General features: G+C 42.9%; 1 protein-coding gene across 2 annotated transcripts in view; it reads left to right on the top strand.

Annotated features, from left to right (window-relative positions):
- GAD1 (glutamate decarboxylase 1) overlaps nucleotides 1–14,349 on the top strand; it is a 77,604-nt gene that overhangs the window by 21,595 nt on the left and 41,660 nt on the right. For both annotated transcript variants that reach the window (XR_010786386.1, XM_066575881.1), the window contains exon 4: nucleotides 12,928–13,086. Coding sequence is in view for 1 of the 2 variants with exons in the window: in XM_066575881.1 (XP_066431978.1) it covers nucleotides 12,928–13,086 (159 nt within the window). In the remaining variant the exon portion in view is untranslated. The remainder of the gene's footprint in view (nucleotides 1–12,927; nucleotides 13,087–14,349) is intronic.

Raw genomic sequence — 14,349 nt, 5'->3', positions numbered from 1 at the left:
GGCTTGGGATCATTGATCCATTGGAAGTTCCAATGACACCCAAGCTTTAGCTTCCTCACAGAAGGCATTACGCTTTCTCCTAGGATTTCCTGATACCTGATTGAATCCATCTTGCCTTCCACATGCTGCAGGTTTGTAGTGACAGAGGAAACAAAGTAGCCCCAGGACATCACTGATGCTCCTTTTCTTCTTCACAACAGCACAATACCTCTGCAGCACCAGCTATTGAAAGGTAGTATTCCTGCAAGTCAATGTTAGACTCTTTATACAAGCCTTGTAACAATGACTATGAATTAATACAAGGCTTGTATAGAGTCTAACATTGACTTGCAGGAATGCTTCCTTCTAATAGGTGGCGCTGCAGAAGAATTATTCCATCTCCCATATTTGCATATTACCCAGAGGAGCATGAATGGCCTTATAAGTCTCCCCACTCACTCACTCACCTTCTAGGTGCTCTCCCTAAGGAGAAAAGATAGTGTTCCTAACCTGCTGTAACATGATGCACAGCCAAACACTAGCTTCTGACAGCCTTCCTGAGAAGTCTTAGCCCATTCCTCATTGGTAGTGGCCTCCAGTTCACTCATATTCTCATATTCTTGAGCTTGTCTGCTTCAACCACCTTCTTCATATACCACCAAAGATTTGCTATGAGGTTCAAGTTAGGTAATTGTGACGACCACTCCAGAATCTTCCAGATACTTGATTGAACACGCTGCAGGTTTCCAGTATCAGAGGAAACAAAGCCGTCCCCAGAGCATCACCGAGCCACCGCCATGCTCCACTGCAGGCAGGGGTTTCTTTTCAGTGTATGCTTCAATCTCTCTTCTTCAAACATACCACTGATCAGCCAGCGTAAAGAGGCAGTTGATCATTTATGGACGACTGTTTACTGTGAGTGGTCTCCAGCCCGATCCAGCTCCGTTCACTAGCAATGATCGTTCCTATGTAGAAGCACAGAAATGATCATCGCTGTTGCGGCCTGTCGGGCATCTGCACCCGACAGGTCGTCCTGTTAGACAGCACCCTTTATGCCTACTGCGATCAAATCTTGCTGCAGGTCTTTTGCAGTCACTTTAGGGTTTTTACCCACTTGCCTTCTCAGGAATCTGGTGACAGCAGGTGATAGATTCCTCCTTCTGCCACATAGCGCAGCCAGTGTTCCTTTAACTTTGAACTTGTATTAGTCACAGCGGCAGAAAAAGTCCTTACAAATTATACCAAATCACTGAAAAGAAATAAAAATTAACTTTTATTCAATAAATGTAAAATATCATGGTGTGTACACTAATTTAACAATCAATCTATAATCATGTGTAAATCCCCTATTCCTATTATATCATCAGGGACCACATTTTCTGATATCACACAAGAGAGATAGGTGCTTCAAACCACCCAGGCAATCTCAATTGGTACTGTGCTATGAGATTGTAATGAGAAAACTTTGAACTTGTAACCTATGCTTTCAACTGTATCTCTGGGAACATTCAGCATTTTTGCTATTTTTTGTATCATTTTCCAAGGCAGTGATCTCTTCTCTTAACTCTTTGGACCACTCTCTTGACTTATCCATATTTCTAACATGCAATCAAGAAAAGCCCTAACCAGTCCAGGAATTTGATGTGTTTTATCTCAGGCACACCTGGTGTAACTAATGAAGCCCTTGATTAGTCGCATCAGGTGTGCTTGAGACAATACCCGATCTGCAAATGTGTTCTCTTATGAGGGATTCTGTTCTGAGAGTTTAAAAATTCTGAGACTGCAGTGGTCATAAAAACTGGCATTTTGTACTTTGTATTTGGAAAAATCACTTGTTATATTAGTAGCAGTGAGCCATTTAAGGCCCAATGCCCACAGCCGTATTTGCACTGCGGGATCCGGAGCAAGAGTTCGCCTACAGATCCCACAGCAAATACTGCCCACAGGACATGCAAGGAAAACTGTTTTTCATGCCCAGCAGCGGACGTAAACAGCGATATTCCGCTCATGGGGGGAAATCGCAGCATGTCCAATTTTAGTGCGAAGCTTGCACAGGCTCATACAGACGACTTCCATTGCAAGCCGTCCGTCCTGTCATTGCGACATCCGCGGCACAATTCGCTGCACTACACATGTGCGACGGCGTGCCAGCCGGCACAACCGCAGAGCAGAGAGAGAAGACAACTGACAGAGGTACGCTAGGGACACTGCCGGGCACAGAGTCTGATTCCAATGCGAGATTTCGCAGTCAGACTCCAACCCGGACGTGGGCATGAGGCCTAAATTGTTCTTGTTTGATTGTTTTGTTTTTTGTAAATAGCTGAAAGTTTGTGAATTTTGCAAATAAACATAATTTGCAACAGGAGGGGGTGGAGGTGGAAAAGTTTTTATTGCAATTGTAATTGGAGCTTTGTTTCTGCAGCTACACAGGCATTACTGGTACCATAGTGTTTAAAGTACATGCCCCCTCCTCAGAATTAAAAAGTCCTTATTCAGTCCTTTTTCAGTAAGATCATTTAAAAATTCTGATTTCCCACATCACTGTTATACTTCCCTATTTTTTATGGAATAGCTAGATGACAACAGTTATGTCTGCCATTATTGTGCCTAGATAGTTTTCACCCAGCTTTCACAGAGGTCTCAATGTCATACTGTATCTGCATAGTTATACAATGACATTTGTGCAAGGAATGCTTCACTACATTAGTATGCAGATTAGGCCTTTTAGGACTTGTTATGACAATTGACAGTGGATTGGAAGCTGCAATGGTGGCCATATTAGTTGTCTCTCAGCTTCCTAGAACTAAATGAATGAATATAAATGTTTAATTATATAGAAGAGAACATCTCAATGCTCTTGGTTATCTTACATTTTGCTATTCAAGATTAATGCCCAGAAAAAGGGTTCTGCAATTTGCACCTTTGTGTGTTTTGTAAAATTAGAAAGCTTGGTATAAATTTTGGACTCTGAGTTAACAATTACTAGGCTTTGTTACCCAGGAGGTGAGAAATGCTGGAACTGTAACTATAAAGGCCCATTTACACGGCACAATGATCGCTCAAAATTCACTCAAACTGTCGTTTGAGTGACAGTTTTGAGCGATCATATTTGCATAACTCTAAGTAGCTAATTAGCTACTTAAAGAGTTAAACGCAGGCAGAGCAGGACACCGCTGATAACTCTGAGAACAGCAGCTGTTTTGCATATGCAAACAGCTGCTTTGTTCTCCGCTTTTTCAGCTGGTGTCCCGCTGAGAACTGCCAGTGGGATACCAGCTGAAAGAATGCTATCAGCACCGCCCACTGAGATATCAGCATGCAGCGCTGATAAGGCTCATTGCTCATTTCTAGCTGGCTAGAAATGAGCAATGAGCGAACAGTGCATGATGCCGCGCATTTAGATGCAACGATTATCGCTCAAAAGATAGCTTCTAAATGAATTTTGAGCGATAATCCTTAAGGCCTTAAGGTATACGGATGATAAAGTTGCACCATTGCCCTGTTGACTTTGGGGGAACTCTATTGCCACATAGAAGGGCATTAGTACTCTAAAAGGTGTGCAATAACTGGAAGGCTCAGTGATAGTTCATGCATCGGAATCCAGAAGCCAGACAAAACTTAAGTTGATTGGTGCCTTGCGTAATACCTTCTGATTATTTATCATATAGTGACCAAATAATACTGTCCAATCAAACTTTGGAATGTTGCTGCCACTCTTGTAGCTCCCTTTCCATAGATTTTGGGTCAGGGGAGCAAACTCTGTGTGCTCAGTTTATCAAGGCCAGTAGCACCTACTAGGGTATCTACAAATGATGTGCCCTGTGTCACCCAACACCCCATGTCCAGCCTTGGCTAAGAGCCTCGAAAGAACGCCTAGAGCATGTTGTGTATTCCAAATGGCAGTTCAGGCCTAGATTTTCTTTTTTCCCTGTAAATGAAATGTTATTGAGATGTAAATGACTACTTACTGTGTTGTATGCGCGCCAATTTAATGTGAATATCTCTCTCTCTCTATTATTATCATACTCCGCATCTGCCAGCAGGTATTAAAATGTCTGGTTATCAAGACAAATACACAGGTTCTCTCTTTGGCATCGGAATTTGTGCCAAGTCCTTGATGTGACATCTTGGATAAGGAATTAGAAAATGGATCTGTATTTGAAACAAAAATTCTCACTTATCATGCTTATCCGGTGGAGAGATGGCAGAGAACAGCACTTTGGATAAAATCTTGTCTGCCATCAGCGTAGGTTGACATCTGAGTTAGCAGGCCCCGTGCACACATCACAGCCTTTAATTTGGAATAGATGAAATCATTTGTAGTCTTTTTAGTCTTTTGTACACTTGCAGCTGTCAGGGAAATGGAACACGACACAAAAACATGATCATAAACACTGTAACATTGTGCCTTATACTCTAAAACTAGTACGGCATCCTTCAAATATTTCCCCAAACCTTGTGCCCCGTGCTAACCTATTCACATATTCACTATATGGTAATGGGACCCTGGATGACAACCATGTGCTGATTGTTACATGAAAGCAAAAGTCAGATCACCACATCAAGGTGGGCTTCATTTTAAATAGGTTGGTGCATTAGCCTTTGGAAGTTGTTGTGGGAAGTCTATAAACGACTGTTGCCAAACCAGGCTCAAAATGACTATGCCTATTAGGACCTTTGGAGATCATAAAGGGGGGTACACTGCTTGTAATCCCCCTCAGTGTGTCAAAATAAAGACCTGTTGTAGCAGAGCTGGTGAATCTTGCATTACATAGACAGTCACTGCAGGGTATATGTACACTATCCTACCAAAAATATTTGAACACCTGAGCAAGAATCAAAAGTAGTATCTATTTACATATGGTAATACTTAGTGAGGCTCCTTTGGCCTTAATGACATCGGATACTCTGCATACTTTCTACTAATGTTTGATACACTTCATCTGGTATTTCCCTCCATTCATCCTGCAAACGTCTGGCAAGTTCTTTCAAAGAAGGTGGACGCTGTTCATCTTTCCTGACCCAACGTTCAGTAGGGTTCAGGTCGGAACTCTGTGCAGTGAGTCCAATCATGGAACATCCTTAAACCAACATAAAACAGCGTTGGATTTGTGACAAGACGTGTTGACTTATTGGAAGTATTCTTGACTAGTCACAGAGTATTACCACATTGTCAACAACACATTATTGTCTACGATGTCAAGGTAGAAAGCAGATCCCAGAGCTGGGAGAGAAAGCGGAGGTATGGGATTATCCCCCATAGCAGGGAGAGAGCGGGGCTATTGGTTAATCCCCCATAGCAGAGAGAGCAGGGCTACGGAGGATTAACCCATAGCAGGGTGAGACAGAGCAGGGCTATGGGTTAATCCCGAATAGAAGGGAGAGAGAGCAGTGGGACTATGGGGGATTAACCCATTGCAGGGAGACACAGAGTGGGGCTATGGGTTAATCCCCCATAGCAGGGAGAGAGAGCAGTGGGGCTATGGGGGATTAACCCACAGCAAGGTGAGACAAAGTGAGGCTATGGGTTAATCCCCCATAGCAGGGAGAAAGAACGGGGCTATGGGGGATTAACCCATAGCAGGGAGAGACAAAGCAGGGCTATGGGTTAATTCCCTATAGTATAGAGAGAGCAGGGCTATGGGGGATTAACCCATAGCAAGGAGAGACAGAGCAGGGCCATGGGTTAATGTCCCATAGCAGGGAGAGATCGCGGGGCTATGGGGGATTAACCCATACCTGGGAAAACAGAGAGGGGCTATGGGTTAATCCCCCATAGCAGGGAGAGAGAGCGGAGCTATGGGGGATTAACCCATAGCAAGGAGAGACACAGCGGGGCTATGGATTAATCCTCCATAGCCCCGCTCTCTCTCTCCCTGCTATGGGGAAATCCCGAAGCTCTGCGGGGCTTCTTCTCTCTCTCTCTCCTTCAGTGAGCCAATTCACGTGATTTTTTTCATGAACCTATACTGCTCTAAAACCAGGCTCATGTGAACGAGGCCTTACACTTCTAGCCTGAACTATCGATCACGTCATCTTGTCCTAATGACAGACAGCCAGAGGATAAGCTGATCAGCGTGGATCCCCAGCAGGCGGTTCTCCACCAATCTGCTTTCGATGTCCTGTCCTGAGGAAAGTTTATTAATAGTAAAAAGTGAGAAAATTTGGCCATAAAGACAAGAAAGCTGTCTCCCCTTACCTGACCCATGAACATAGACACTCAGACTATGTTTATTTTAGTAGCAAGGGGGCAATTTGCTACAGCCAGATACTTCCAGCAATGTTAATCTCTCAGAGGACATGTGAATCCAGTGTGTCTGATCCTTCTTTCCCCCAATGATAGATGTTGGCGTTAGTCAGGTTGCCTCCATAGACATTGAACTGTTGACCGATGCTGCCCAAACCGCTGGGTTTGTCTGATTGTTATCTAGTGTGTATGGGCAGGTAGGGAGGCTGTCTTGATAAAACCATTTTAGAAATAAGCTGACTTTTCCAAACAGACATTACTGCTTTAGTGCACATTGAATTATAGATTGCCCACAAAATTCAGATCATTGCAGAAATACAAATTCCATGCAAATTCTTCGCACATTGCAATATAAAAGACTGTGACTTTTGATCAACCAGCAACAATTTTTTTGTAAGCTGATACAAAATGACTAACGACTTATCACTCATTACCCTGTCGGTGGCCATGTTTACTATCGACTATCGTTTGAAATTACTCTTTTGAGCAATTATTTGGCCAATCATTGTCCTGTGTAAAAGTACCTTACCATGGTGTTAGACATGAAAATGAGATAACACAAAAGGTTTGTGTTAGATATAGGGCTACCACTAGGGGCACCGGTTTGTTTGGGATGCCCATCCTGGTGCTGCTGGGGCCCGGGCTGGTGCCTCTGTCCGTGGTTTCCCCACTCTGGTGGTTGGTCGCGGCGGCCGGTGGCTTTTGACTTGTCTGCCTACACCCGCAATTATTGACCTGACTTCAGTGTGTTTCGACTTCGGCCTTTCATTTGACCCTGCCTTTGTTTTGCCCTCCTGTACTTCGCATGTGTCTTTCGTTTGACCCTGCTTGTTTCACGTCTATTCTCTGGTCTGTTCATTTGTTGCCTCCAGTCAGCTATGCAGTGCTCACCTGCCGGTTTCCTTGTCCCTCTTTCTTTGGGGTCCCTGTCACTAGTGCAGTGCAGGGATCGTCGCCCAGTTGTTGCCCTGGGGCCTAGCCCAGGGGGGCAAGTAAGTAGGGACACGGGAGAGGGCTGGCTTAGGAATCCCCTGTCCATCTGCCCCTGCCAGTCCTAACAGTTTGTTTGTGTTTTGTCCAGCAAGAGCGGCACTCTAGTCCATTGGTTTTGCTCAGGTCCCTTAATGTGAATAGGGCTGTCAGACAGGCAGATGTGGATCAGCCTTGCCACACACGAGATTGGCTTTGGATTATCTAAGGAGTAAACGCTAGGGGTGCCCTGGTTTTCACCACTGACCCTTCCAAACAAGATTTAATCTTTGCTGTGTGGTCATCAAGCCATTACTTCCACAGATAGTCCTGCTAATGTGGCTGCTGATGCTACACTGTGCCGAGGGGTGGTACCTCGTGGTGTGAACAGATGCGTAACCAGAGAGCTTGCAATAGTCAGGGCTGACCACACAATATAAATAACAAGGTTCAGGCATAAGGTCAAAGCAGGCGGCAAGCAATAAGGAAGTCCAATAAACAGCCAAGCTCAGAAAATACAGAGGTCAGGCAGAATGGGAACAGAGGCAGGAGGTCAAAACCGTAAGAACACACGGGGGCTTTGTCACAGTTGGCTAAGGAGATGGATTGCTTAGGCATCCTTAATGATGGAGGGATGCCTAATATAGTTAGCTGGTGATTGGAACTGGAGAGAATAGGTGAGAATAGGTGAGTGTGTTCTGGCCCTTTAAGAAAGGAGGCAGAGAGTGCATGAGTCCTACGGACAGACACCAAGGAGGCAGAGGAGAACAGAGCACAGTCTGCAGCGCGTGTACAGTAACGGTGCCGGACAATGGTCCCAGCAACAGGTGAGCAGGGGTAGTGGCCGCGGTATCCCATTTAAAGAAGTTTTAAACCTGATTAATAAACCACCCTTGGGATAGGTAATGATGACACAACTGTGCCAAGCTGACCCTTCTCCATCCTTCGCTTTCTCCACTACGTGGTTCTACTTTGAACTGAACAGATGAGTTATGCCCAACGGTCTGGCTGCTAAGGATATTTTGTATATAAACTGTATGTTTTTGGCTGAGTTGTCATGAATCACTATCAAGCAATTACTCAAGTCTTCCGTTCAAGCAGAGTTGGTGCTCAAATATTATTCCCCACAATATGCCACAAATATCAGACAAATGTGGGTCCCACCCAGTGAAGATGCCACTGTCTGCCACATCCAGGAGGAGAATGAATGAAGAAATGGCAGCACATGTCCTTCACTCTCTTCATATACTATTGTGGCAGTCATGAAGCCATGCTCATCTAATTTCCATAGAAGCAAAAGGGAGAGATTCATGCATGGTCATCCCTCCATTCATTTGTAAACCAGGATATGGCAGCCAGCAGCAAAGGATGGGGTTGGTGAACTCCTATCCTGAAAGTAGCTACAGGTCCTAGAGGTGGACCTCTTACCTATCAGATATTTATGGCATATTCATAAATGTCTAAGATGGAAATACCTCTTTCAATTTATATCAAAATTGGGAGCTCTTGTTGAATATGTGCTACACAATGCCAATAAACTTTAAATGGTGGTGAGAAGAAGAACAGAAGTTTAATTCTGTATCCACACTGCAGCCCTTTTGAGGTCTGCTTGAATTTTGTAACAAGCAATTTGAGATATCACAGCACAGGGTGATGTGCAATACAACTAGCAGGAAGTATTACACTAGATGTATTCCTAGCAAAAAGCTGTGTGATCCTATATCAGAGTTTTATAATCAAGAGTTCAAAAAATACAATTTCTTTTGTTGACATTATTGGTACGAGCCTTGTTTGTTTTGTTTCTGCTTTGAAAGGGGTTGTCCCACTTCAAGCTGTAGCTCCGTACATTGTGCAGTGGCCTGAGTTGGTACTGCAGGCTGAGTCTCATTCACTGCAATAGGAGTCAATCTGTAGTATCAACCTCAGCCACTGCACTATGTACGAAGCTGCAGCAAAATAGCTCAAAGTGGGACAACCCCTTTAAAGCATCACAATTATAACATTTCACTACAAATATGAATGCTACATTTTAAGTTGATTAACTGAATAGAATAGCATATTGTATTAGGCAGAGATGTAACTTAAAGCTATTGGACCCAAATGCAAAATCTGTAACATAGAGACCTTATGGGGTCCCTAAGGCTTTAGGGCCTGCGTAAGACCGTATCCTCTACACCCACTATAGTTCTGCTCCTGGCAGTAGGTTTCTAGGTAAATATTTCATGGCATGCTGCTGTTGCTTCCCTGGCTCACCTACTAATGGGACCATGGTTGGGCGCCACCAACCTCCACGTGCTGCATGTCATGCGTGTTCCACCACTGGGTCACTCCTGTCTGACTGTAGGTTGCACACACACTCCCACCCCTTCTCTTAAAGGGCCAGTGTGCATACTCTAAACACGCCCAAAACTAATCCCCATCCAGATCCCACTATATTAGGCTTCATCCCCATATGGAGGATGCCTATGTAATAGGTCCTATCAGGCATTGTGATGAAGCCCCAGTTTATGTTCTCCAGTTCTGACCTTTTGCCAGTGTTCCTGACTGTTCTGATGTCTGTTCTCCCTGACCTCGGCTCTGTATTCTCGACTTTGTTATTGCCTGCTACCTGCCCTGACCTTCTTCCTGGACCTGGTTATTGCATCTGTGTCACCAGCCCTGACTGTAGCCAGTCCTTTGGATATGTACCTCACCTTGGCCCAGTGTAGTAGCAGCCACATTATCAGGACTATCGCTGTAAGTAATGGCTTGGAGACCCTGCAGAAAAGACCAAATCCCACTTTGAGGGGTCAAGGGTGAAAACCAGGGTTTTCCAAGGGCTGCCTCCTCAGATAGCCCAAAGGCAAACCGTTGTCTGTCTGACACTATAAAAATACATTAGATACACTGTACATTAAATGTTCTTTAATTATTGGATACATAGTTACAAGTATAGATTTTACATGTACTAAAACTAGCGAAAATTAGTGGAGCTAATGCTATACATACACCCCAGTCAATGCAACATAACCTATATTATCATCAATCTGCAGACACATCGACAACCAAAAGAACCAAGCCATAGCTGAGCTTATCTGCTGGCATGATGCATAGTAAATTAACTTATGGTTTTAATGTGCGGTTGAGCTAATTTTGTTAATGTAAATTACCGTCACTGTGTGTAGCTTTAATATGCAAAAAAGAAAAAATCCTGTTGCCTGGCAACAGATCCGGTCCCAGTATCTGGATGGTGTTGAAGAGCAATAGGCAGCAATAAATGAATGCCCTTGCTGGAGATGTGACTAAATCTGAGGCAATGAAAAGATGCAATTACTTGTCCAAAGGGAAAGAAAACCAGCAATGTCAAATTATGCTACAGTCGGAATGGTTAAGAGTGACAGGGTCCACAATAAAGGCAGCAAATGAAGTAGAGTAGAGATTTTGGACATGTAATGGTCAGTTTGTTATTCGGCATTTTCATCAAGTCGACTTATAAACTGATCTAGAATTTAGCATTTGTTTAGACAGTTTTTTTCTAAAAATCCACATGTAAACTGGTCTAGGTTAAGGATCACTGGCAGCAATTAAAATGTTATACCAAGTCAACAAGCCCTAAAGGCCCCTGTATTTGATGCCATGTGGCATCTGTGTCCAAGAACCGAGGGAATGGATCTTTATTACTCTTGGCAATACTCTTGGCATAGACATTCTGTCTCTGAGGGCATAAGAGCAGTCAGTCAACGATACTCATTGCCCAAATGATGTACTGATTCAACATTTCGGAGAGTTATTGGGGAGTTATAGAAGACTTGGGACACAACTGATGAATCATCCTAATTGACTATCAAATTTCAAAATCTATCATGCTTGAGTACCTCGTACTGTATGTCAGTTTTGCATGTGGTCTGATTGGCTTACAAGAAAACAGCCAAAATGTTTCCCGAAACAATATGCCATAAAAGCTCAGAACAGGCACATATATAGAGGAAAAGGGCCTCAGTGCAAAATACGGTCTTCTGCCATTGGTTCGTGCCACACCCCTATCTTGGGCATGAGGGCCCTGCAATTGTTTTCACCAAGTGCCCCTTTCTGGCCATTACTCCTTTTTGATAATGCTGTGATGGGGATGCCTGCTATCACATCATCAATTGGGAAGCTTTACACATATAAACTAGTCATGTGGAATGATTTACTCTAGCTATCAATTGTGATGATTTTACAGAAGTGTCTAATTTCAAAGATTGCACTGTCCCCGAAGGTAAAAGCTGCAGGAGGGTTCCTGCAGAAATGTGAAGTTATTTGGAGGTGCACATGTTTAGAATGCAGTACTTTAATAGGTGGCTATGGATTTTGTTTGGGCCCCTTGAAATGGCCAATGTACCTTACTCAGTTTCACCGTTTTGGGTTTCATTTACATTTTGCAAACCACAAAAATTGAGCAATAACAGTAGATGTTCAATAGAAGGTCCCGATTTAATGAAGGGCATGTGTACCATAGTCTTCTATAATGGTTGTGGACAGAAGGGTCAAGGTTGGCTGGATGTTAAGAACCTGTAAAAGATTAGCTTCTCCATAGGAACTACAATGTTAGCCAACAAGGCACAGGGGGATCGGCATAAGGGTAATGGAATGGGGTTGCAGAACTAAAACAAGCACCAGGCCCATCTATGCTGGTTGATCTTATGCAACACCCATTGATTGCCTATTTTGATGACTCTATAACTTAAATAATGGAGGAAACACTATGGGCATTATATGAAAGTGAATGCGAACACAATTGGGGCCACCTCTAGTGTGGGGCCAAAAAGTTAGATGCTATTGTGATAATCTTAGAGTGTTGTCTCACATGATTTTTCTCTATTGTGCATTTGACCACTTTCTGCAAGTCAGTATACCCTGCTCTTCACAATCTAAAGATATTAATGATAAGCAATTCTTTGAAAGTATTATACATTGTGCTCATAGTGCGTCGAAGTTGTAATCCGTGCACTAAAACTATTGTTCAGAATAGTAAATTCCAAAATGAATTAATGGCATTCCCTCTCATCAACCAGATAATACAAGGCATTGCAATTAATTACATGTCATTTACCATGTCTCTGTCCTTTAGTACCAGTATTGACCGGAAAACATATGACCCACATCCTTTCGGAAGAATCCAATTCTATTATGTCTCTAATAGGCTGTGTCACAAATATGTGAAATTACCCTTCTGGAATGTAAGGGTATATAACAAATGAGTGCCTGTTATAGAGGCAGTTATGGGGGAAGATAAGGATTTTATTATCCTTTCTTTAGGAATCAGAGGAATCAGCAACAGGAGGATGAGTGAAAGTGGTCCAGCTATTAATCACACATGGCTTCCTCCTCTGTCTGTCTGCTCAGTCCATAAACTTTGCCTGCAGGCTGTAATAGCATTGACTCATCCTGAACCGCTTCCCAGTGGCTGATTAGTGAAGTGGAATCTGTCTGATCAACTTAATAAGAATTTACCTCTGCATCAAATGATGGAGATACATTTGTCCTTTGCATGACTGGATTTCTTTTTTTTTATGTTGGCTGATGTCATCTGTAGATCAGCCTCCTATAGCCTGATAATCCCATAAATAGCCCTTTCCACAGGTCCCATTAGGAGTTTGTATGGTAACCTCACAGTTGATCTTCCGTTCCAAAGCTAGAAGTTGTGTCCACTGTCACCATGCTGCGAGATGACAAGAGCCTGCCCGTGACTTGCTCTGTTTGTAATAATGTAGGCTTCCTGCAGAGGAATAACAGTTTGGAAGACAAGAGCAGAATTGTGAGCTCCTTCAAAGAGAGACAATCGTCCAAAAATCTCCTGGTCTGCGAGAATATTGAAAAAGAATCAAGGTTCAGACGTACCGAGACCGACTTCTCCAACCTGTTTGCCAGAGGTGAGACTCTTAACTCCTTTTTCGACTCATACCACAACTCATTGGCTGGTAAAACTCCACAATAATGATGGTTAACTTTTTGAATTACAATGAATATGTAAAACATTATTTCTAAATGCAAAATGTAGAATATTTTTTTAATTAAAAGTCTGTACTGTGTGAATACATAACCAGAAAATTTGATAGTTTGTGTAGAGTATAATAGTTTTCCATATTTTATGTCATTTGTTTTACATTTTTCGACTTTTTATATGTAACATTTTTTGAAGTTTAATGTTCACATTTTTCGAATACTTAAAGGTTTTCAAAATTCAAATTTGGCGTCTAATTTTTACCTTTTTTTATAAATGGTTGTGCTGGTTATTATTACAACTGGTCATGACATAATATAAATGAAAGAGTTTATATCTTTGTTATCAAGCAACTGAAAATGTCAAACATTTCATGTAAGAGCATTTATATTACTGCTGTAATAGTGTAATGGGATATTAGGGTTTCAGAAAATAAACCATGACATCATTTTCATCCACTGGAAGAAAACAATACTGGTTCCAGCAAATGGAGATCTTGAAAATCTTGAGGAATTCAAATAGAACACATACTAGAAAATCGTATGACTTTTCATGCTACGAAGAATAACCTTTATTTGCTGAACCCTTAATAACAAATAATGTTTTGGTTACTAACCATTTCCACAAATTTACTTACACATTGCAGTCCATGGTAGCCAATATCCTGACAGGCTTTTCTACTAGTTCATTACCTGCCAGTAGAGATGAGCGAACGTACTCGGTAAGGGTGATTTCGCAATCGAGCACAGCGATTTTCGAGTACTTCACTACTCGGGTGAAAAGTACTCGGGGGCGCTGTGGGGCGGGGGGTTGCAGAGGGGAGTGGGGGGTAGCAGCGGGGAACAGGGGGGAGCCCTCTCTCTCTCCCTCTCCCCCCCACTCCCCGCTGCAACCCCCCGCTCACCCACAGCGCACCCGAGTACTTTTCACCCGAGTAGTGAAGTACTCGAAAATCGCGGTGCTCGATTGCGAAATCGCCCTTACCGAGTACGTTCGCTCATCTCTACCTGCCAGGTATGATAGGTAGATATGACTCCTAACAGGCTCATAATGCTGATATTCAATGCCATAGTTTATGCGACATATTATTTTAAGTTTTGGTGTGAAGTATTACGATGCAGAGCACTTTGTATCATTTGTTTTGAGGCCATTCTGAATTAAATTGCTTTGCTGCCTATGAAAAAATATCTGC

This window comes from Eleutherodactylus coqui, chromosome 8, assembly GCF_035609145.1.
Source record: "Eleutherodactylus coqui strain aEleCoq1 chromosome 8, aEleCoq1.hap1, whole genome shotgun sequence".
Classification (NCBI taxonomy): domain Eukaryota; kingdom Metazoa; phylum Chordata; class Amphibia; order Anura; family Eleutherodactylidae; genus Eleutherodactylus; species Eleutherodactylus coqui.
This window is presented reverse-complemented; position numbering and strand designations above follow the sequence as displayed.